Source organism: Hydra vulgaris, chromosome 03, assembly GCF_038396675.1.
Source record: "Hydra vulgaris chromosome 03, alternate assembly HydraT2T_AEP".
NCBI lineage: Eukaryota > Metazoa > Cnidaria > Hydrozoa > Anthoathecata > Hydridae > Hydra > Hydra vulgaris.
Window position 1 is genome coordinate 32402810 of NC_088922.1, and position 22791 is coordinate 32425600.

Genomic DNA, 22791 nt, shown 5'->3' on the forward strand with positions numbered 1-22791 from the left:
CTTGTCCACAACAATGTAAAAACCTTGAGGAAAAACAAAATGATTTACCCATATTTTATCTTGAATAAAAAAATAAAATATCACAATAAATGCATTTTATTTCTTATTTGAATACATACTAACCACACAAGGGCTACAATGACCGATCTATGCAATATACTTTTTAGATACGGTACACCCCATAATAAGACCGAAATAGATTATGTGTTGCATGTGTTCTTTATAAGACAGATCCAATTGTTCATTACTTTTACCATCCATTAAGGAGTAGATTAGCCAATTGATTTATCAACTTTTGTAATTTTATTTTTTATTTTCAATTTTTTATTTTCATTTTTTATTAACTTTTAGTCACTCTTATAACTTACACCATGAGTTTCGCTTACTTTTTGTATTTAACTACCATATTGTTAGATTTTTTTGATCCTAAGGAATTTCATCTGACGTCGATAAGTCAGTTTGTTCTAGTTTTGCACTATACAGTCTTCTGTAACGTTCTTATGGTTATTAAGTAAACAATCTTTGTTTTTTAACTCGATTTTTTCAGCCCGCTAGGTACTGATTAATTAAAATTTATTCTACGTGGTTTATTTTTCATTTCTGGTGTATCAACTAATTATATTGTGTATTAGCTGGCTATCTTGAGTTGTCTATCTATCAATTTGCTATTACCTTACTATTTTCAGTTAGGAGTTATCTCCATCTCTCAGGTGAGATGAATGTTTCCTGAACTATTTATGTTACTAAATTTTACATTACGTTTGTATACCTTTACCCCGTGCAACTTTTTTTCTTAGTTCATATCGTTACTATCGTTAGTCGTGAATTCTTGGATTGTTTTATATACATATATATGTACATTAGGGCTGTCCAAAAAAAATTTTTTTTTCAGATTTGATTGCATAGTTGTTTATTTTGTGCCATTTGACATAGTAATTAACTGTGCAAAAAATCTTTCCAATCAGATAATGTTTAGGGGGTGCTCAATGACCATAAAGTTTTACGAAAAATGTGAAAAACATGGAAAAAGTAACAAAGTTCCACAAATTTCTAAAACCCGGTTAATTAGATTTTTCAGACTTGATCAGTTTTAATTATCTCTAAATATTAAATTCTGAATACAAATTACAATCCACATCCACTTTAGACTGGTTTATTAGCAGAGAAATTAATGAAATAAAATACTGCAATACGACTAAAGTTCTGCGGTTTTTGTTATATCAGAATTTTTCCAAAATAAAACACTAGGATTTTTGACTCTTTGTCATTGATTAAAATACGAATTATAAACAAAAAAACATATGAGCAATTAACATTTAATTATCGTAATGTTATAGTTCGTGCAATGTTAATGCTAGCGAGGACTATAACTCTTCAGAGTACACTTTCTGGCATCTGGCACTCGCTTTCTGTGATCCTCAACCACCTGAATTAACCTCTGCATTTCAGATTCATTCCTTGTAATCGATTCATTAAACATCGACATTAAAGCCACAGATCGTTCGGCAGCATCATTTACTACTTTCAATGAATATACTAAATTTTTTCCTTCTTGGTATTCTGGGGAATCATTCCAGGTAGCTGGATCGTTGTTGAACAGAAAATCAATATCAACCTTCATTGACCGCAACGCACTTGCTGAAACTGATGTCACCAGCATGTCCAGAGATTTCTTCTCTAGACTTTCAATGTTCTTTAATTTGATCAACCTTTCAGACCAGTTCTCACCGTGAAATTTCATGTTGGAAATCATTTTTCGCTTCTCTTCCGTTTGAAGTTTGTTTGAAAACAAAGCTAGTGGGACCAATTCTGGTGAAAGGTACCACAAATGGTTTTGAAAGTTCTTGACTGCTGCTTCGGAAATCGTTTTATTCACAACTGCAAACTGCTTAAGTTGCTGAAACAGAAACAAGTCATTAACTGGAGCATCGCTGGCATTTGTGCATGATATCCAAGATTTTACATAAACCAGACTAGCAAATAAGCAAAATTCACAGAGATTTTTTTCCTCTTTTGTGGTCAACTTGAACTCTTCACGAAATAAATAAATCTTAAAACAATAAATAACCTTGGCCATCCAGCGAGCCATGTGATAAGCACCAGGGATCTTGAAATGATAATTTTTCTCTTCTTGATCAGGCAGTTTTCCAAGTATTAACAGACAGAGATCCATGATTTCTTTGTAGTCATCCCTTGGCATTTTAACATGCAGGTTTTCTTTGAGGAATGCAATCACTTCATTTTGTAGTTCTTGCACCAGGGGTATTTTCATTCGAATGTCATCCAGAGGTTTAAAATTTCCTTGATTAACTTTGGGCCAATATTGCTGAAATCTCTGGAAAAGAGGTATGTTGGGACCAGATGATGGTCCAAATAGTGATCCAAACACTCCTGCTACTATGATCTCATGAACCTGGTGTCTGCAAGCGAAATATAACAAATTTATACCTATATGTTTCTCTAGAACTACACATGCACCATTTTTGGAGCCAGTGTTAGAGGCTGTAGTATCAAAACTCATTCCAATAACATCACCAATTATGTCCCAGAAATTAAGCAGATGAATAACTGTTTTTGCTTGGGCTTCTCCAGTTCCAGCTGATAGTTTTGCTATTCCAAGAATTTTGTCAACATTGTGACCTGTCACACCTACAGATAGCCGGTCAACATTTGCTTTAGGGGCTGCAGAATTTGTACGATCTATCATCAGTTTGCCATCCCAGTGGACGATTAATGGTGGTTTGTCCAAATCGCAGAATTCAGTTCGAACAGTGGCTTCAATATTTGATCGATGATAGGTTCGTTTTCTACGGACTGTAGAACGTGACAATGATCCATCATCGAGGTTCTGTCCACCAGCCCTTGCAATTGCTGCTGCTAGTATAGTAAATTTTGTGTCAGATAGATTAATTCTGTCTAATGTTGATGAAACATCAGGCGAGTCAAGAATTGTATCTAAGATACATTGTCGTTTTGGAGTACTTGCTAAACTTGATTCAGCTGACCCTGAAGAACTTGCTTTACTGACTTGTTGTCTGTAATAAACAGGGATTTCTATCTCAAAATCTCTATCAACCATTTTGTCATTATCAACAGCATCGTTATCGTTGTCATCACTATAACTTTCGTCATGTAAAGGTTCAATAACAGGAACTATTGCACTCGCACCAGATTGTCTTTGCTCTTCTTTTAGCTTTCGTTCTCTCTCTGCTTGTTTCCTTGCTTCATTTCTTTCTTCTAATTTTGAAAGTTCTTTGTCCTCTCCAAACATCACCATTTTTCTCTGACATCTCTGATCCAATAAAAATTCTTTATCTTCTTCAATTCTGATCATGGTTTCAGCATCCTTGTGGGCAATGTCAAAAAGTAGGCCAATGGTGTCTGTAAATGATTTCTCTCTCGATTTCTGAGAATCTGACAATCTGGATTTTTTTTTTTTTATTAATTTAAATTCCTGGACTAAAGTTTTCAACTTTAAGACTACATTCGGATGAAATGCTGTCGGAATACGGGCTTTATTCCAAATAATAATCAGTTCATCAACAGTTGTTTTAAGACTTTCAGGCACTGACTTTTTGGTTGAATTAAGATGATAAAAAAATGTTTTTAAAACATCAGATGTTAAGGGAAGAACTTTATCTGGAAGATTTGGCTCTGGTTGTCCAATTAAAAAGATTTTGGTTTGAAGTCGTGTAGAGATAGCAACACGAGATGATGCTGCCATTTCAATGATAACTGAAATATTATGAGAAAATCAAAACTCAATACCATATTATACAAACTTATCATTCAGTTGTTGGTTTATGCAGCTGCAGCAATATATTATAATAATTATTACTAAAGAAATTAAATAAATATTTTCAAATTAGAAATTATTATTATCTGCACTTAATAACAAACAATACACTACCAGACTACCATGCTAGTTTTCTGTAATAGGTTACTAAGGTTAGGTACTATCAAAATATTAATACATTTGTTGTCAAACTGAAATTCCAAATAAAAATAATATTTATACTTGTAAACCTTTTTATTCTGTTTGAACAAATTCTAAATTGAGTTAAATAATAGTATTAAAATTATGAATACAAATTTTAACAAAATGATATAAACACAGTTGTTTTAAACACTAGCAGACATTTTTTAGTCTGGTGCCCTGATGACAGTTAATCTGCTGCACTTTAATTAATCTATATAGCACGCAATCAGACAATATTTCAGTGGAAAAAATCTAACCAGGTTCTAGAACTAACCAGGTTCTAGAAATTTTTGGAACTTTGGAACTTTTTACACGTTTTTGACGTTTTTCGTAAAACTTTATGGTCATTGAGCACCCCCTAAACATTATCTGATTGGAAAGATTTTTTCCACAGTCAATTACTATGTCAAATGGCACAAAATAAACAACTATGCATTCAAATCCGAAAAATTTTTTTTTTTCCTGTGTTCACATGAACAGCCCTAATGTACATAGATTAGACATATATTAAGCATATCGTAATTGTAAAAATGGTAAGTCACTTTGAAGTACTATGTGCTATCTGCTGCTTATTATTTATTTTGTTGTCATTGTCACTATTCTATATGCTTTATTGTCACTATTTTGTATATATATGTTTATGTGTATGTATGTATTTATGTATGTATGTATGTATGTATGCATGTATGTATGTATGTATGTATGTGTGCATGTATATATATAGGTATTTATGTATGTATATATGAAGGGATATTTGTATATTTTTATGTTATGAGTGCGTATATTTTTACACATATTTACAGTCACACCACACGCATCCCTCACTACCCTCATGAGATCTCTAAGAATGTTGGAGCTATATTAAAAACTGGGATAAGGATTGGGATTTTTAGTTTTTGTAGTGTAGTCCTGTTATATTGCAATATTGATTAGCATGACGTAGAGTGCAGGCGGTGAGATCTGTTGCAAGGACACGCCCTTGACGAGTGGCATTAGTGCAGGTCTCAGCTCTCATTGTTGATCGCAGTGCATTCCTGAGGATCGCCATTATCCACCACTTAATTCTGATTGGTTACCATGGCAACAACATTTTTTACCTATTTTTTTACCTCTTGTACCTATATATTTTTACGCTTTAGTAGCTTTTTATTATTCATTTATTTTATACATGATATTTTAATATTCTGCTGATACACAGATAGTTGTCAGTTTCCAATTTTTTAATGTTTAGTATATTAATTATACAAATTTAATAAACATTTTTTTTGCATCGATGCTATAGTGTAGTGGTTAGTTCATTGAATCTGGAGATTCAGAGTTTGAACCTTCTAGATCCACACATGTATTGTTTTTTCTTTTTATGTTGCCCGTACTATTATTGATTACCATCTTTTTATTTACTTATTCGATTTTATCATTTTTTATTGTATAATATTTTTAGTCATGACAGCCATCAATACACCTAGGGATTTACACATGTTCACTCATAGACCATTGTTTTATCAATTGCTTAGGATGACTAGAGCATGATTTATTGTTGACCCTCTCCTTGTAGCCCCCCTAGTTTTATTCCCCCTACAAAATAGTCTTTACATTCATTCATGATTCTAACCCAATGACATTATCTACAATCTACTTCTATATTCACATCTCCCAGGTCTACGTAACTGGACGGCTCCGTTGGTCACTTTTTGCAATCATTGTATCGCATAAACAAACAAAAAAATACTAAACTTATTAGATACTGCGTTCTTTCTAAATTTTTTGCTTCTTGATTGGTACACTAGCTATAAATTATTTAAGTATAGTTTAATTTTTAATAAATTAATTTATTTCAATTTAATTATAGTTAATTATTTCATTCGAGTTTTTAAGTAATTGTTTTTACTCAATATTATTTAATCGTTTTGCAATAAAATAAAGCAGGATGAAAAAATTTGGTTTGAAAAGAGTTATATTTTCAAAAGTCTATGCTTGAATTGAATTTTTTTTTTTTGAAAAATAATATTTTAAACATAGTTAAAAAAATGTTTATAATTTAGTTTTTATTTTACTTGTTTACAATAGAATGTTTCTATTTTTTAAACTATTTTCAAGAAACAAAAAAATAACGTCTTTACAAATAATAACTATTAAATATATTTACCACTTAAAAAAATTTTCTTTCTTGCTTGCACTATCTTCTAAATCTGTATTGTCAATATTTATCCTCTAAATATTGTTACTGTAGTTAGATCTATGTTTGATTTTCAGGAATGACCCTCACTACGCCTCTGCATATTACAGATGCCATTGCAGTTTCCACTCAATTAAGTTTATAATTATTGTAAGCAAATGTTGAAAAAATTTGCAAAGTTCTTTTAAATTTTTTAAAAAATAATTTAAAATTTCAAGATTTAAAATTAATAATTCATAAAATGAACTAATAAAAAAAACTTGCATATTTATAAAAAATGTTTTATATTGCTATAAATAAAATAATAATACAAAAAAAAAACAGTATTGCGTTTTTCATATTCTTTTCAAAATTTTTTATTAAAATAATTTTTAGGTTAAAGCTTTTTATGTGTTAACAACATTTAAGATATAATACAACATATATATAACTATGGTATGAAATATATAAGACATAAGAAATATTGATATGGCTTACTTTTGTAAGTAAATCTCTTTGAGTTTAGTAACTTAACTTAATGGTGGTTTTGACTTTCATCATAGTTATATTTTTCTTCCATGATAATTTAAGCTCATTTCTTCCTTTTTCCATTTTAAACCAACTTTTTGCTTAAATTCAAAGCTGTAGTGTTTTCTATGCTTGTTATTATTTTTGGTAATTGCATATTTTCATCAACTTCAATTTCCCATGACTTTTTTATTGTGTTGTTTGCATCTTCTGTCATTTTTATTGGGTGTTGATGTGATAATATAGGTTTTAGGGCATCTGTAAAAACCACTATAAAATCTCCATCTAAGTGGTGTGAATCAGGCAACCAGCTCATTAAATCTATTATTTACTTTCTTAACTGCACTGTAACTCAGCATAATCCACACCAATTAGAATGTTGATTTTTGGTTTTTGTCCAACGTTTGGAAATTCAATATTTTTTAAATGTCTCCAACTTTTTGACATTATTGCCTAATTAACTGCTTTTAAATTTCTAGTTACATTATTTATTGTGTATGCAGTAACCTGCAATTTCTTTTGATTTCAGAAGTTTTTATTTGTATGACAACTTAACCATTACCTTGATAGCTTCTTGTTGTGTCTTTGTTAGTTCGTTACTCAATTCACATAACTAATTTTTCTTGTCTCAAGAAGTAGAAAAATTTGATGTTTAGTTAGCATAAGCAATGGCTTTAAAATCACTTGCTTCTTTTTTAAATGTTGATTCTTTATTTTGCACAGTTAATTGATCTTCTATTTGATGATTTGATTTCTGATTTCTTTTTCTTTTACCATCTTTCTGTATGAAGAAACTACCCTCTGCTACCAATTATGATCTGATAGCCATCAAAAAATAATAGTTGTGCACTATATTATAATTTTTATAATCAAATTTTTAACCAATTAAAATTAATGTTTTCACCTCAATTCCGTATCAATAATAAAATGTTAACAATGCAATCTTGTAAGATCGTTATAGAAAAAATTAAAAATTTAATTGTTGTATAATTGTGAGACCATAAATTAATTTCATTCTATGATGTGTTCAATTACCACAATTAGTTTACTTATAACATAAAACTAAAATTCTGGTCAACTCTTCTACTAAGCTACATTATAAGCTTTTTTATTATTATCAATTATATGATTCACAAAATTGAATGTTTATAAAAACAATTGAAAAGTGTTGTTTATTGTTTTGTTGTTATTAAATAGTTTTCATTCATTTAACTTAATTCCAATCTTAACTTGATTGTATGTTTATAACAATGTTCCTATTAATTTTAAATGAGTTTTTAAAAAACATAATAATTGAAGCCTCAAATGAATATTACCTCAAAGTCTGTTCTTTTCTTTTAATCTAAAAAAAGAAAATGAGATCCAGTTCCTTGTTATTTTATTACAAATTTTTGCTAGTAAAATTGCACAATTAGTACAGAACTTTTAAATTGGTCATAATTCTTAAACTTATAACATGCTGTAACTAAAAAAGCAATATTTTTTTTGTATATATTGCTAAATATTATAGGATAATATATATATAATATACAAAAAAGCAATATATTTTGTATTATAAAACAGTACAACTTCTTGTATTTGGGACAATAATTTTAAATCAAGTTTTTTTTCTGATGGTTGGATTTCAATACAAATTGTTGGTATTTTTTGATAGGAGTTTACATTGAGCTTTGAGATTGAATCACTAATGTGTCAAATGACTGAAGATAATTATAAATGTCGTGCGTCACTTAAAAAAATTATACAGGTACATGCTTTTCCTTTTTTTAAAAATTAATAAAATATTGTGTTTTATTATTATTTCAACTTAAAGGTTTGTTTTGTTATATTGTTTTATAAAGTTAGTATATTTGTATTTATTTAAAGTTAGTATATTAGTATTTATTTAATATTTAAATAACAGTATTTGTTGATAAGATTTATTGCATTTGTTGCTAATTTATTACTAAAAGCTCTTTTCTGGATTTAAAAGTTGTTAGTTATATATTGTTAGGTATCTAAACCTTTATTGTTAGATGTGTATACAAAGCTAGAGTTTTATATTGTTAGGTGTGTATACAAAGCTAGAGTTTTATATTGTCAGGTGTGTATACAAAAGCTAGAGACTTATATTGTTAGGTGTGTATACAAAAGCTAGAGGCTTATATTGATAGATGTGTATACAAAGCTAGAGTTTTATATTGTCAGGTGTGTATACAAAAGCTAGAGACTTACATTGTTAGGTGTGTATACAAAAGCTAGAGACTTATATTGATAGATGTGTATACAAAGCTAGATGTTTTTGCTGTTAGGTGTGTATACAAAGCTAGAGTTTTATATTGTTAGGTGTGTATACAAAGCTAGAGTTTTATATTGTCAGGTGTGTATACAAAAGCTAGAGACTTATATTGTTAGGTGTGTATACAAAAGCTAGAGACTTATATTGTTAGGTGTGTATACAAAGCTAGAGTTTTATATTGTCAGGTGTGTATACAAAAGCTAGAGACTTATATTGTTAGGTGTGTATACAAAGCTAGAGTTTTATATTGTTAGGTGTGTATACAAAGCTAGAGTTTTATATTGTCAGGTGTGTATACAAAAGCTAGAGACTTATATTGTTAGGTGTGTATACAAAAGCTAGAGGCTTATATTGATAGATGTGTATACAAAGCTAGATGTTTTAACTGTTAGGTGTGTATACAAAAGCTAAAGGTTTATATTGTTAGGTGTGTATACAAAAGCTAAAGGTTTATATTGTTAGGTGTGTATACAAAAGCTAGAGACTTAGATTGTTAGGTGTGTATACAAAGCTAGTGGTTTGTATTGTAAATATTATAATTATAAAATGTTTGTATTATAAAAATTGTCAATTTTTTATTGATTTTTTTGAAATTCAAAGTTCAAAATAGTTCAATAAATAATATATTAAATAATATATTAAATAGGGATGGCTCTTTTACTTTTTTTACTTTTTTTTTACTTACACGAGTTAATTTTTATGAAAAAGTAAATTACATAAGTAATTTTAATCGTTTAATGTAAATTTACATTTCCGTATAAGTAATTAATTTTTTTGAAACAGCTTTTACTTTATAATGTAAATTTTTTTAATTGTAAATTAAAAGTAGTTATATAAAGTAAGTAAATTTACTTATATTCTACAATAACTTTGACAGGATCTTGTACAGCAGTAATGCAAAAAAGTAGTCTAGAATTCAGACAAAGCTGAAACATGGCAGTGAGAAAGCGCATATACCCATGGGAGACTCAGAAAGGGTAGACTATTTGAAAGGCATAATTGGCATGATTATTAGTTCTTTTTACAGGTTTTTTGCATAAAAGTTTTTATTTTTGAAATACTAAGGAGGGAAAGTTTAAACCAGTCCTGGATTATGGGGGCTACAACCCCATGTCTTGCTGTTTTAGGAGCTCCGAAGTTTTTAAGGTCCTCAAAACAAAAATTTACCCGACTGAGCTGTGTCAAATACCCAACTAGCCAACTAAATTCGTAAAATAACCTGACTAAAACCTAACTTAAAAATCACCTTCTTCAGGGGGAGGGGGTGGGGGTGGGGTGTAAATCCCCCTCCCCTGTAAAATCACCTCTGTCTGTGTGCTGTGTGTAGTATCAGTGGCCTAACTACAGCAAGGCCAGTGTAAGCAACATTTACTTTCCCTCAAGCAACTAAGCCCACGGTCTAGTTGCTTGAGGGAAAGTTTTTTTGTTGTTTTTTTAAGTAAAAGTTATTGTTCCAGAGAAATAGAAATTGGGCACCTGGACCAGTATGCCTACTGACTAAAAATATTTTGCTACGCCACACCCAAACCGAATAAGGTGGTTGCTTCAACATTTTCCTAAACATTCTAATGTGATGTAAACAAGAACATACTTAAGTTTGGCACTTAAGTATGTTTTATTTACCAAAAGTATATTTATTAATCAAGTTTTTAATGACTTAATTATATACAGATATTTGGGGGCTTGGAAATAAGACTATTTTTGTCTTCTTCTTGTCCCCGCCATTTGTATATTTTATAAAAGAAAAGTATTTATTTGTAACGACAAGTTTAGAAAAATTATTTGTAACGACAAGTTTAGAAAAATTAAAAATTATAAAAATTAAAAATCAGCCACTACATTGAAGAATGTCTTTATGTAATAACAAAAATAATCAACGACCAAATTAAATTTGAAAAAAAAAAAATTTGATAATATTGTTTGAAAAATACAAATGATCTTGAAGACTAAAGTCACTTATAATAACTTAGTTTTCTTCCTTATTCTTCAATAAATTTTAATGAAGAAGTCCGCGTCCTTTGATTATTTATTCACAAAAAAAGATTTAAATTAACTTTTGCTCCAAACTTTTTAATGAGGAACAGAATTTGATTGTCAGACAAACTTATAACTTAATTAAAGATAATATTTTAAATCCCCTAAATAATTGGGGAGGTTGCTCAAAGCCTATATAGTTATAATTTTTGAACACTAAGAGATAATTGCATGACATTATGGACTTGTTAATGAACTTAAATTTAGTTTAAAATGTCAAAAAATTTTTTTTGAAAAGCCTTACATAAACATGAATATATAAATGCTTGGAGTTTGCTCCATGTCATTACATAAAGTTAAAATCTCAATCAAAAACAAAAGGCTTATTATGGGCCTGATTTTAAATATGTGATTGGAATCTGGTTGTTTAAATATTGTGGTTTACACTTTTGTAAACTTTTTTACTTAAAATTTTTGAAAATTTAAAGTAAAAATAGTAACAAAAATTTACTTGAAAAAAAAGAACTTGATGTTACTTTATCTACATAATGAAATAACATCAAGACACTCTTCTTTAGAATCGACCATATAATTTTAAATTTAAAAGTGTGCTTTTTTGAACCACCCTACTAAATTTGCTATATTAAATAAATTAAATAAGCGACTGTTGTGGTTATGAAAAGTTATAAATAAGTTAATTACTTTTTCTTTTTTAACTTTAATATATATATTTTTTAAAATTAATCTTGATGTTAACTAAATCAGTTATTTAGAAGTCTAACCAAAATGAAAGTTATTTCTGGAAATGACTAACTGGAATAATTTTTGTCTGAAATAGACTAATTTGTTCCAGTTTTAAGAAGAAGTTTATTCCAGACATTAATAGCTATTGATAAAAAAAAAAAAAAATTTTCATTTCTGTTAGAGTGGTTGTTACAACCAGGGCCGATCAGGGCCATCCCAAACAGGGGGTGTAGTAGGTATCCCTACCCCAAGCTGTTATATATGCATTTGAGTTAGCATATTTGTACATTTAGCATTTCAGTTGGCAAGTTTTGAAGTATAGTTGGCAAATGTCAAATATTGAGGACCTCATTTTTGTGTGTGTGTAAGTGTGTCTCTAGTTGGCAAAAAACACAAATGACACCCCCCCCCCCACGAGACCTCTTCGGGAGAGCCCTGACAATGACCACACTGAATAGGAGAAGCAAAAAGCACCAGCATAGCTAGAAATACGCCCAACTCCTTTACGGTAAACTTTTATCAGGGGCACTAACCTATTTTCTCCCGACAAAAAAATTAATACTAAAACAAATAAATCAAAAAATTTTTATTTATTTATTTGTTTTAGTATTTGATTTGTTATGTAAAATCAAAGTAAAGAAATTCAAAAATTTGGAGTTTTTCCAGTTGGCTGAAAACAATTTTAGGATGTACTTTTATTAAGTTTACACAAATGCTGGAGGTTTCAGAGCTCTAGCTAGTCTAGAAGGTAGTGAAAAATCAATAGTAAGATTCTGGGACAATTGATTGTCGACAATTAACTTGTAAAGTCAAACAAACGTTTGAAAAAAATTACAAGTTTATTCTAAAGCACTATTTTAATTGAATAAGATTTTATTTTTCTAATCATCCTTGTGCAGGTTGGACACCAACGCAACAAAAAGGAGGTTCTTAAGGTGCCCACAACCTGTAGTAGAAAATTGAACAGCTTTCCACACCATCTTTTTTCAAATAAATTATATACGATAAAATGCAATAAAAGATTATATCTGATAAACACTCCTTTATTATATCAGGTAGTTTAAATGACTTATAATTTTTTGAAAACTGTTTTAGCAGTCGACGTCCATGCGGATACCAAAAACGTTATATTGCATCATATTACCAATAACAAAATACTTGATTGAAAAGGCAAATACAAAGAAAAAAACTAGAGAAAAAACGCACTCTAACAAACAGTGACTTCAAGGTCACTGTTTGTTAGAGTGACAGTCAAGGTTTACACATGCATGAATTACCCGAAGCTTAGAAATTGTACCTTCTTCCCCAACCCTTAATTATAATAGAACTACCCTTTGTAATATACGTGAAAAAAAATCCTTTCCCAATGCCCCACCACAAACACTGCCCACACACATCAGAGTATTACCTGAAATATTACCCAAAAGTGCCCTCAAACAGGCAATGGGTTTGAATACGCTACCTGTCTCAAAATTTATGTTAAATCAACATGAAATGTTCTTTGAGAAAGTAAATAAACTGTTCTTTGAGAAAGTAAATAATATAACTTACATTTTACTTACTTACATATTAAAGTATAAAATTTCAAAGAAAAAATATACTTTTGTTTGTAATTGTAACTAACAATTTTTTTCACGTAAAAGTAATTTTTTAAATGTAATTAAATCATATATTTTTATATGAGTTTTTGTATGAGTTATGTAATGGTTTATATGAGTTATGTAAAGTAATTTATGCTTTAAACTAATTCGCGTTTTTACATTAAAAATAATTGAAAGTGCCATCCCTAGTTCAAAAGTTAACAAGTTTTAACAACAAATTTTATGTCATTTAAAGCAAGAATAACTATCTTTAAGTTATTTAAATCACAGAGTTTGTAACCATCTTTTATTGAAAGTAAAGGTTATTGAAACTGTCAAATCTATAATCATTATGTAATCAATGGCTAATCATATCAACCAATTTTTTATGTAAACATGTTAATCAATTTTTAACCAATTTCAATTTTAATGGCATTCATGTCAACCAGTTTAAAGCACTAGTTTTATGTTTTAACAAGAATCTACAATTCAAAACAATATATTTCACAAGTTTTGTGATTGGCAGATTTCTCAGAATTAGTTTTATAAAAATTTTATGGAAATCTTTTTTTCATTAAACTTTTTAAATATTAGATTTGTAACAAACATGTTGATGTGAATGTATCACAAAAATGTATTCAAAGTCTGGCAGAAGAAATAGTAGGACCATATGGACTAGAGGTAAAATTGGTTAAAATTAATAAAATTAGTTATGAATAATTATCTTAAATAATATAAGGATTACCACTTAAATCTGAGTTAGAGGAATACATAAATCTCAGACAAACTTTCTTGTAATGATGTGACAATAAAAATACACAATTCTGTTCTGTGAAACTGTTACGCGAGGAAAATTTCTGCTTCAAATAATTTATTATATGCTTATAAAATTTTTATTTTATAAGCATTATAATAAAATATTTCCATTTATAGATATGTTATTAGGGTATGGCAAGTTATAAATTTTTTTCAAAAAGTTCAAGTCAACAACTGTATTCTGAGGCAAAATTTGACGCAGAGTTCTGTTCTGGAAGGAAATTCCAGCTAGCATGACAGTTTAGGTTTAAAAAAAAATCGCCATCTTGAAAAAAAAAGTGCATTTTTTTTCAAGATGGCGGCCATAAATAGCCACTGCCTCAAACTTAAAGTACTGAAGCCACAACCATGGCCTCCAATATCTCTTTTTTTAAGATTTTGAGGTTGCTGAATTCAACTCTGCAGTCATTTCATGCATGCAAAGTATTACAAGCCTCAAAGATCAAAGTCTTTTTGTAAATCGTTAGAGTCTGGATTGATGACTGGAGAGAAAAAGTCCATCTCTTTTAACTATCGAATCAATGTGTCTATAATTTTATCTAAGATAGCAGCAAGAAGTTTTCCTCTGCCACAGTTTAAGTCAACATTGCTTCTAGCTTCTTTCAGTTGTCATAATTTTTCTTTGAAAAACTCACGCACAACACTCATATTAGCTAGAATCATATTAAGAAATTCTGGGTTTGTCAGTTCTTCTCTTTTCAATTCCTAGTAATTCCATTGTAGGAAAAATAACCATCTTGTCTACTTCATCATACACTTCTGAACAGAGAATGAACTAATTGTTCTGAATATAAACTGGTAAGGCTAGTACAAGCTTGTTCAAGTTTTTGTACACAGTCACTTCAAAAAAGTCAAAAAATTTTTCTACTTTATCTATAACCATAATCTCATATCATATTTAACCATAAACTTATCCATATTCTCATAAGTCATTTCAACCATATCCATATCCATATTCTCATATGTCATTTCAACCATTATACTATCCATAAATTCTTAACTCATTTCAACCATTATCTTAACCATAATTTCTGAGCTAAAATATATTAATATATTATGGTTGTTATACAACCATAATATATTAATATATTATGCTTACATTATAACTACAAACTCTGATCTAAAAATTTTTTTTGTAATTTTATAAAAATCAATTTCTATAAAATCAATTTTTCAAGTTAAGCTTATGCATAAGTGAAATCTAGCTAAGCTATAGCTTATTGATTTCACTTGTGAAATCTAAGCATAAAAGAAAACATGTCCTACTACAGAGAAACTTCCAGATTGTCCTTCTTCTGCATCCCCAGAGTTTAATGTAACTACTAATCTTCTTCCAGTAGAAACACTAGGCATGAAATCAGTAAAATTTCTGTAAAATGAGATAGTAATTGTAGAACCAATTAAATCACTTGATTGATACAATAGTCCAGATGATTCATTATTAAATGATTTAATATTTGCACCGTTCGACAAAGAAAGATAAATAACCATATATATATACATACACTATTACTATCAAATCCTTGAAATACCGTATAATTGGTATTGTTATATGGTGTCCAAGATTGTATAACAGAGTTAGTATTTACTGGAGAATTGTATGCATCATACATGTGTACTCTAGATTCCCACCAACTTCCAGATACACCAATAACATGCATTCTAATATATTTAAGATAAACACCTTGACCAGCATTGTCTGCAGTGTCTAATAATATATATTCTTTACCATAGATTGTGTTCATAAATCTAAATGTTTCTGAGTATTATTTAATAGATGACAATGATTGAGGTATTGATCTAGTTCTTGTAATAAAAGGTTGTATCCAATCTGTAACGTTTTGGCTAGTTTTATTGTATAATTGAATTACTAGACTAGTAGTAGATGGTAAATCTAGTGTAAAGTATCCTCCTAATGAATTAGCAGTATGTACATTACAATCTTGTAAAGAGTTTGCATAAAATGATCCACCAAGTGGTGAAAATAAAATATCACAGGCTAAAGGAATATTATCTCCAACACTATTTGTAGAAGTAGAATAATCTCCTATGCAAATTGCATGATCTGCATATATTCTAAGAAATACGATACCTGATACATTCTGATTAGGATCAAATCCTTCAAATGCTAACCATAGTTTTCTGAGAATACTAGGACCAGAAGATTGTACAAAAGCTGTTGTTGCATCAACACTTGTATTTGGTGGCATGATATTGCTGCATTCAATCATGCTTGTTTTCAGGAGTAAATATCATATTTTTCGGAAATTTAATCATGTGGTAAATTTTCTTAATAATTTCTTGTAAACTATCAACAAATTTTTGTGCAACATCATCTGTTTCACTAATTACAGTAAATGTGACTAATTTACCTTGATAAAAATTTTCATCAAAACATTTAATATAATAACAGAATGAACTTGGATTTAGCTTTAATAGGATTATACTCAATAATATTTATATCCATATTTTCAACAGAAACAAATCTCCCACCTGATCCTGCCTGTTGATATAATGATAATGATTCTAAAATTTTCTGCTTTGATATTTCATAAAACCTATCTATATCTGTTGTTTCTAATACAACTTGATTATTTGTTCTAAATACACCAGTTGTGGTTATAGTTTCTCCTGTTTTAATGTCAGTACGCTCCATTTCACAATGGAGAACAATATAAACTTTTAAATTTTTCTTTTCTTTTAGTACTTTAATAGCGCTATTCTTAGCAGCATTTATGAATGATAAAGCATCATAACCTTCTATTCCTTTAGCTTTAAATTGTTTTGTCACATTCTTAACAGATGATTTCTTTAATTTAAATTCTATTGATTTTCTAATTCCAAATTTATTGTACAACTCTACAACTTTTAATGCAAGATTTTAATGCTTCAATCTTTTCATTAGCTGCTTTTTTAATTATATCAGGAAAATAAGACATAATCCAATTTGCAAAAGAATAATTATTTGATTCTTTTCGAGGTATCGATGTATTAGTTGCAATAAAAGGTGTAGGAGTTGAAATTGTTAAAGATGATATATCCGGAATATGATCGTCTAATATATTTGTATGTTCAACTGATGTAGATAGCGTTTGTGTATGCTCAACAGGTGTGTGCACTAACACTCTTATGAGATCACTTTTTATCATTCTATAATAATATTTAATTTTTCGCTCTTTTGCGATTTGTTGTAATTCTCTGACATTTTTATTTTTCATTTTTATATAATAAGATATTTTTTTTTTAATTTTCATTTTCTTTAAATAATATTTAAAAAAATATATCTTGTCATATTTTTAATATATATTTTTTCTGATTTTTAAATATATCCAAATCCTCGTATTCTACAATAATAATTAATATTTTTATATTTTGAAATGTCCTGCTCTTTTGTAATTGTCAATGTTCTATATACAAAAGGTGTAGGAGTTAAAATTTCTGATGATGCTATATCTGGAATAGGCTCATTGAGTATATTTTGTAGTATTTGTTCATTTTCCATTTTTTTATATGACTTATTTGATTTGAAATAATAAGATTTTATTTGTTATATTTATTTATTTAAAATATTTACAAAGCACATGTAAATATTTTTTAAGCATATGTTTATTATAAACATTCTATACGTCTCCACCCTCTAATTCTATAAGAAAGTTTTATAACTCTATTTTAAACTCACCATCTTTTTCAATTTTAACTGTTCTATTTTCAATTTTAGCTGTTCTATTTTATATTTTAACTGTTCTATTTTCAATTTTAACTGTTCTATTTTATATTTTAACTGTTCTATTTTCAATTTTAACTGTTCTATTTTATATTTTAACTGTTCTATTTTCAATTTTAATTGTTCTATTTTCAATTTTAACTGTTCTATTTTCAATTTTTTTTTCTATTTGAAAAATGTAAATAAAAGTTAGATAACTCATCCAATCAATCGCATCCTCTGATAGTTTTATAATAATAGTTTGATTATTCTATAATTATATTGCATCCTCTGACAATTTTGTTTTCCATTTTTATGTATGACAAGATTTTATTTAATTTATTTTTATGTATGACAAGATTTTATTTATTATTATATTAATCTTTTTCAGAATTTTCAGATTTAAATATTTCCAATATTTAAATCCATTATCAACTTTTCCATCTTGTAATTCAAGATATCTCCATCCATGCTTAGTATCTTGCATAGCACTATATAATGATTTATATATTTTAATTTCTCCAGTTTCCATGTTTGTAAATTTAACAGTGACTGGTTTTTTCTTAATTGTTTTTAATCTTTCATATTTTAGATCTATAATTTTTTCTTGTTTTTCACAATGTATTTTCGGCTTGATTGTTTTTTTCTCATTTATTTCTTTCACTGGATGTATTCTAGGTCTGCCAACTGGTCTTTTATCTTTTACTTCTTTCACTTCATCCATAATTGATTCTTTATTTAACAACCCATTTTCTATAGAAATCATTAGCAATGTAGCGATATTGTCAGATGTTTTTGAAATGTTATATCTTCTAATAGATTTTTTAAACTTTTCGTAGTGTATTTCATTCTTTTAATATATAAAGAAAAAAAATTTTAATAAATTTTCAAAAAAATTTAATTTTAAAAAAATTTAATAAACAACATTCGTTTTATTTCTGTCTGATTGAAATTCTATCATTCTATCAGATATTACAACTGCAATAGCTTCAGTATCTACTGGAACAGCCTTATTAAATGTTGCTTTAATTTGTTGTTAATAATTTTAATCTTTCTGATTGCTTACTAACATCAAAAACAAAAAGTGGATATAAATCTTTATAATCAGAAGGAGTTATATTGCTGTGTGTGATCAATTCATTCCATAAAATTTTTCATCAAACACAGCTGCATCTCTATAAGCTCTTGAAAATTGCTGATTTGGGAATGACAAATTATAATCAACAGCAGGATATCTTTCTTGATTAAGCATAATGTACATATTTTTCAAGTCGCAATGATCAAATATTAAAGCATTAGCATTTTGGTCTTCATCCTTGTTTGAAATGCAACAATAATGTATCTTGGTTTTTCAGGAGATGTCTTTACGCTCAATCTCCAAGTAAATGTATTAGATTGTGCAACAGATATAGTATCACACTGACATGCTCGAAAACTTACTGGAAGTGTCACTTTTGATTCGATAGATTTATAAAGAGTAATCCTTTCTAAATCTGATGGGATCACATGTGGTATAAACAATGATATTTTATTAAGATTAACTTTTCCTGCAGCTGCAGCAGCAAGCTTAAAAATTGCATCATCATCACTTTTTTTTACAAAAGTTATTGTATGTTTAAACCCATAAATAACTTTGTCATAATCATCACAGAATCCAAAAATGTGTCTTAAAGGTATGCAAAATGTAAATGTTCCTTTTGTAGTTGGTTTCTGAATTATGTATGCTTGTCTTAATGCAAACCTTGAGTTAAACCCTGAGCAAGTACTGCTGTTGTTGCAGTATCTTTATACTACAATAGATTTAATCCTTGCGCTAATTGAAAGTCATTTGGGTATTTAAGCATTCCTAACATTGTAGTTGCTTGACCTGGGTGATAAATAGTTTCTTTATCTTGGTTTTATAATTGGTATGATATTTGACTGAATAAATGCATGATACCATTATTTGTAAGCGTCACTGCATCTGTATTAGCATAAGCTGTTGCATCAGCAGGTTTAACAAGTTGTCCTTCAAATAAGAGATAAGCTTCAGATGAAAGCCTGAACAAATCTTGTTGCTCAATGTTGATTCTTATTACTCCAGCACTATTTGTACGAGCCACTGGCTCATATTCATGGAATTCAAATCTTTCAATTCCATTATCTGCAATTGGCATTTCTGTAAAATTTAATACTTAGTTCTCATTTGTTTTTTTATATGCATTATAAAAAATTTTTTTTTTTATATTGTATATAAAAAAACAAATGATAAGTAAGTATTAAATTTTACAGAAATGTAAAATTTCTGTAAAACTTGTCATTTTGTTTTTTTATATACAATATAAAAAAATTTTTTTGATTGACAATTCTTAAAAAAATAATAATTGTATAAAATTTTTTTGCAAGTCTTCACAAGTTGACGACCATGTCCATTTTTAACTAGGTCTTCTCTTCTTATAGCATTTTTATCTAATACTTTTTTTTGTTGATCTTATTGCAGACCCCATCAATATTTTATTTATATTTGTTGATATATCAACTGTATTATTTTTTTTAGATCTTTCAGATCCATTATTTATCAGATCATTAGATCCAACCAAATTTGAAATTATTTCATCAATTTTTTTATCAGTAGCAGGTTGTGAAACTATTTTTGAAGATGCTTTATCAATTATTTGTTTTCTTTTTTCAACTGCAGCATTTCTAGCAGCTTCTATCGCTGATGTTGAAAGTTCTTTTCCTGCTGATTTAGCAGCAGTTATTGCAGTTTTTCCTAAATCACTTGCAGCCAGCTTCTTCAACATAGCTAATGATACTCTTGTTACATTTGACGTTTTTATTTGTTTAAATAAATCTCTTATACTTTTGAATATACCACCTACTCCAATAGCATGTTTTAATAATCATGTAATCTTTTCATGCTTTTCTGCTTTTAAATTTAATTTTTTATTAACTTGCCCTCCTATTAATGATAAAACACCTGCTCCTAATGCTGCACCTTCACATGCGATAGCTACTGGTGCAGCAATTATTATTGCTAAAAAGCCAATTCCAATAGTTCCAAGTGCTTGCAAGTAATGAATTATCAATTGCTGAAATTATTTTTACAGCTCTACTTTTTACTTAACATATTTCTCTTTTCTCTCTCACGCTCTATTTCTTTTTGAATCTCATTAATTTTATTTAGACAATATATTAGCTTGGTTTTCAATAGTATCTTGATTTTTAGAATTACCATTTTCAACTGGCGCATTTGGTATATCTGAATAAATATTATTACACAACTTTTTGCAAATAAATTCCATTTTAATAAGTAAAAATAATAATTTTTAAAAAAATATTTTTAAAAAAATATTTACAATAAATTAACAAAACATAAACTATCTCCTTTTTTAATTAATACATCAGAATCAGAATTATTAACAACATTTATTATAATATCATCAACAATCTCTGATATTACAGAGTTTTGTAACTTAACATTTTTAATTTAAGTTCTTGTTTTAATGAGACTAACGCAACACCTTCATTAACTACTATACCAAACTTTAAAAGAATATATTGATGTGATAGAGATTTTATTGTAATGTTGGGTCGTGCAAATATTTCATATTTATTCTCGTTTTTTAATACTGAAGGGTGCTCCAAATCTTTGTGTACCTTAGAATGAAGAAGTATTTTTAGAGGTTCATCTGGTACATATTTGGTTATAAATTTATGTATTGGCGGATTATTTCTTGGCATTTCTTTTTATATTGCAATATAAAAAAAATTTCAAGAAATCACAAAATCATATTCAAAAATGGAATATTAGCAAATGGTGAATTTGGTCCTAATAATAAATCTGATCCTGTTGATGTATATCCATTTCCATTACGTAAGTACAATCCATCACCTACAGAACTTCCTTTACTCCATGGTCTCAAATATAAACCATTTCCTGCAGCTGTCATTTTAACTTTTCCATTCTTTTTTAAGTACACAACACCCCTTCCAGCAATTTTATCAACCATAGCTGATCCAGCTGCTGAACCTACTTCTGTTAATAAGCCTGTTGCAAGTGCTGGAGCAACGCTTGATAATAAAAATCTTCCAGCTGTACCAAGTAAAGGAAAACGTGCTTCAATAAATCCTCCCTCGATTTGAGAATAGAATTTTACATAAAGTAATTATTAGGCCTTTACCTTTTCCATATGCTATTTTAATTCTATTCAATTGATAATCTGTTACAGCTAATATATGCTCACCATTAAGATCTGAATGTGATAACTTAATACTAGCTCTATAGCCATCTTAAATTGCTTTTTTAAGTTTTTCTAATTGCCCTTGCGAAACATTTATTTTAATGTTAGTATATTTACTCATTTTTATATATAATATAAAATAATTTTTTAAAAAAATTAAAAAAAAATAATTTTACGATTTTAATAATAAATACTACTTCGCTTCTTTTATATGAAATGTGATAGTTACTTCTTCTCCTCGTAAATTCAAAAGATTTCCATTTTGATCAAGCAATTTATTTTCCATTTTTGATATTGTTTTTAGTGTTACTGGTAAATAAATTAAATTATATGGCTCTAGAGCAATTTTATAACCAGGACCTACAGTTGCAAAAAATGAATATATAATGTTATCAGTTCCCCCATTTATATACGATGATCCTATTATATCACTTGTTACTCGTATACTATTAACATTTAATATGTTTACTATATTAGTTGATATATTGTAGCCTGCTGGATATATTCCACTGTCAAAACCAAAAACAGTTCTAATTGAATTTAAAGTTGTAAAATCAACTTTATAACCAGTTGCAATAGTTAAAGCTGATCTTAATGTATTATTATTTCCTTCAATTGTAATATTTGTAACTTCTGAACTTGGATCACCGTTTCCTGTCATAATCAATTGAATATATTTATTTATATCATTAATTTCATAACATTTATCTGGAATGTTTATATCCTTGTTGATCCATTATTTGCGCTATATCTAAAATTGTTGTTTAAAGAATTAATATTAGGAAAACTGTAATATGTCTCTAAACTAACT

At 28.4% G+C, this 22791-nt stretch overlaps 1 protein-coding gene across 1 annotated transcript in view; it reads left to right on the forward strand.

Annotated features, from left to right (window-relative positions):
- Nucleotides 1–22791, forward strand: part of LOC101238484 (tyrosine-protein phosphatase non-receptor type 13) — a 176954-nt gene that overhangs the window by 13151 nt on the left and 141012 nt on the right. The window contains exons 5-6 of the mRNA XM_065792946.1: nt 8317–8409; nt 13833–13919. Coding sequence (XP_065649018.1) covers nt 8317–8409; nt 13833–13919 — 180 coding nt within the window. The remainder of the gene's footprint in view (nt 1–8316; nt 8410–13832; nt 13920–22791) is intronic.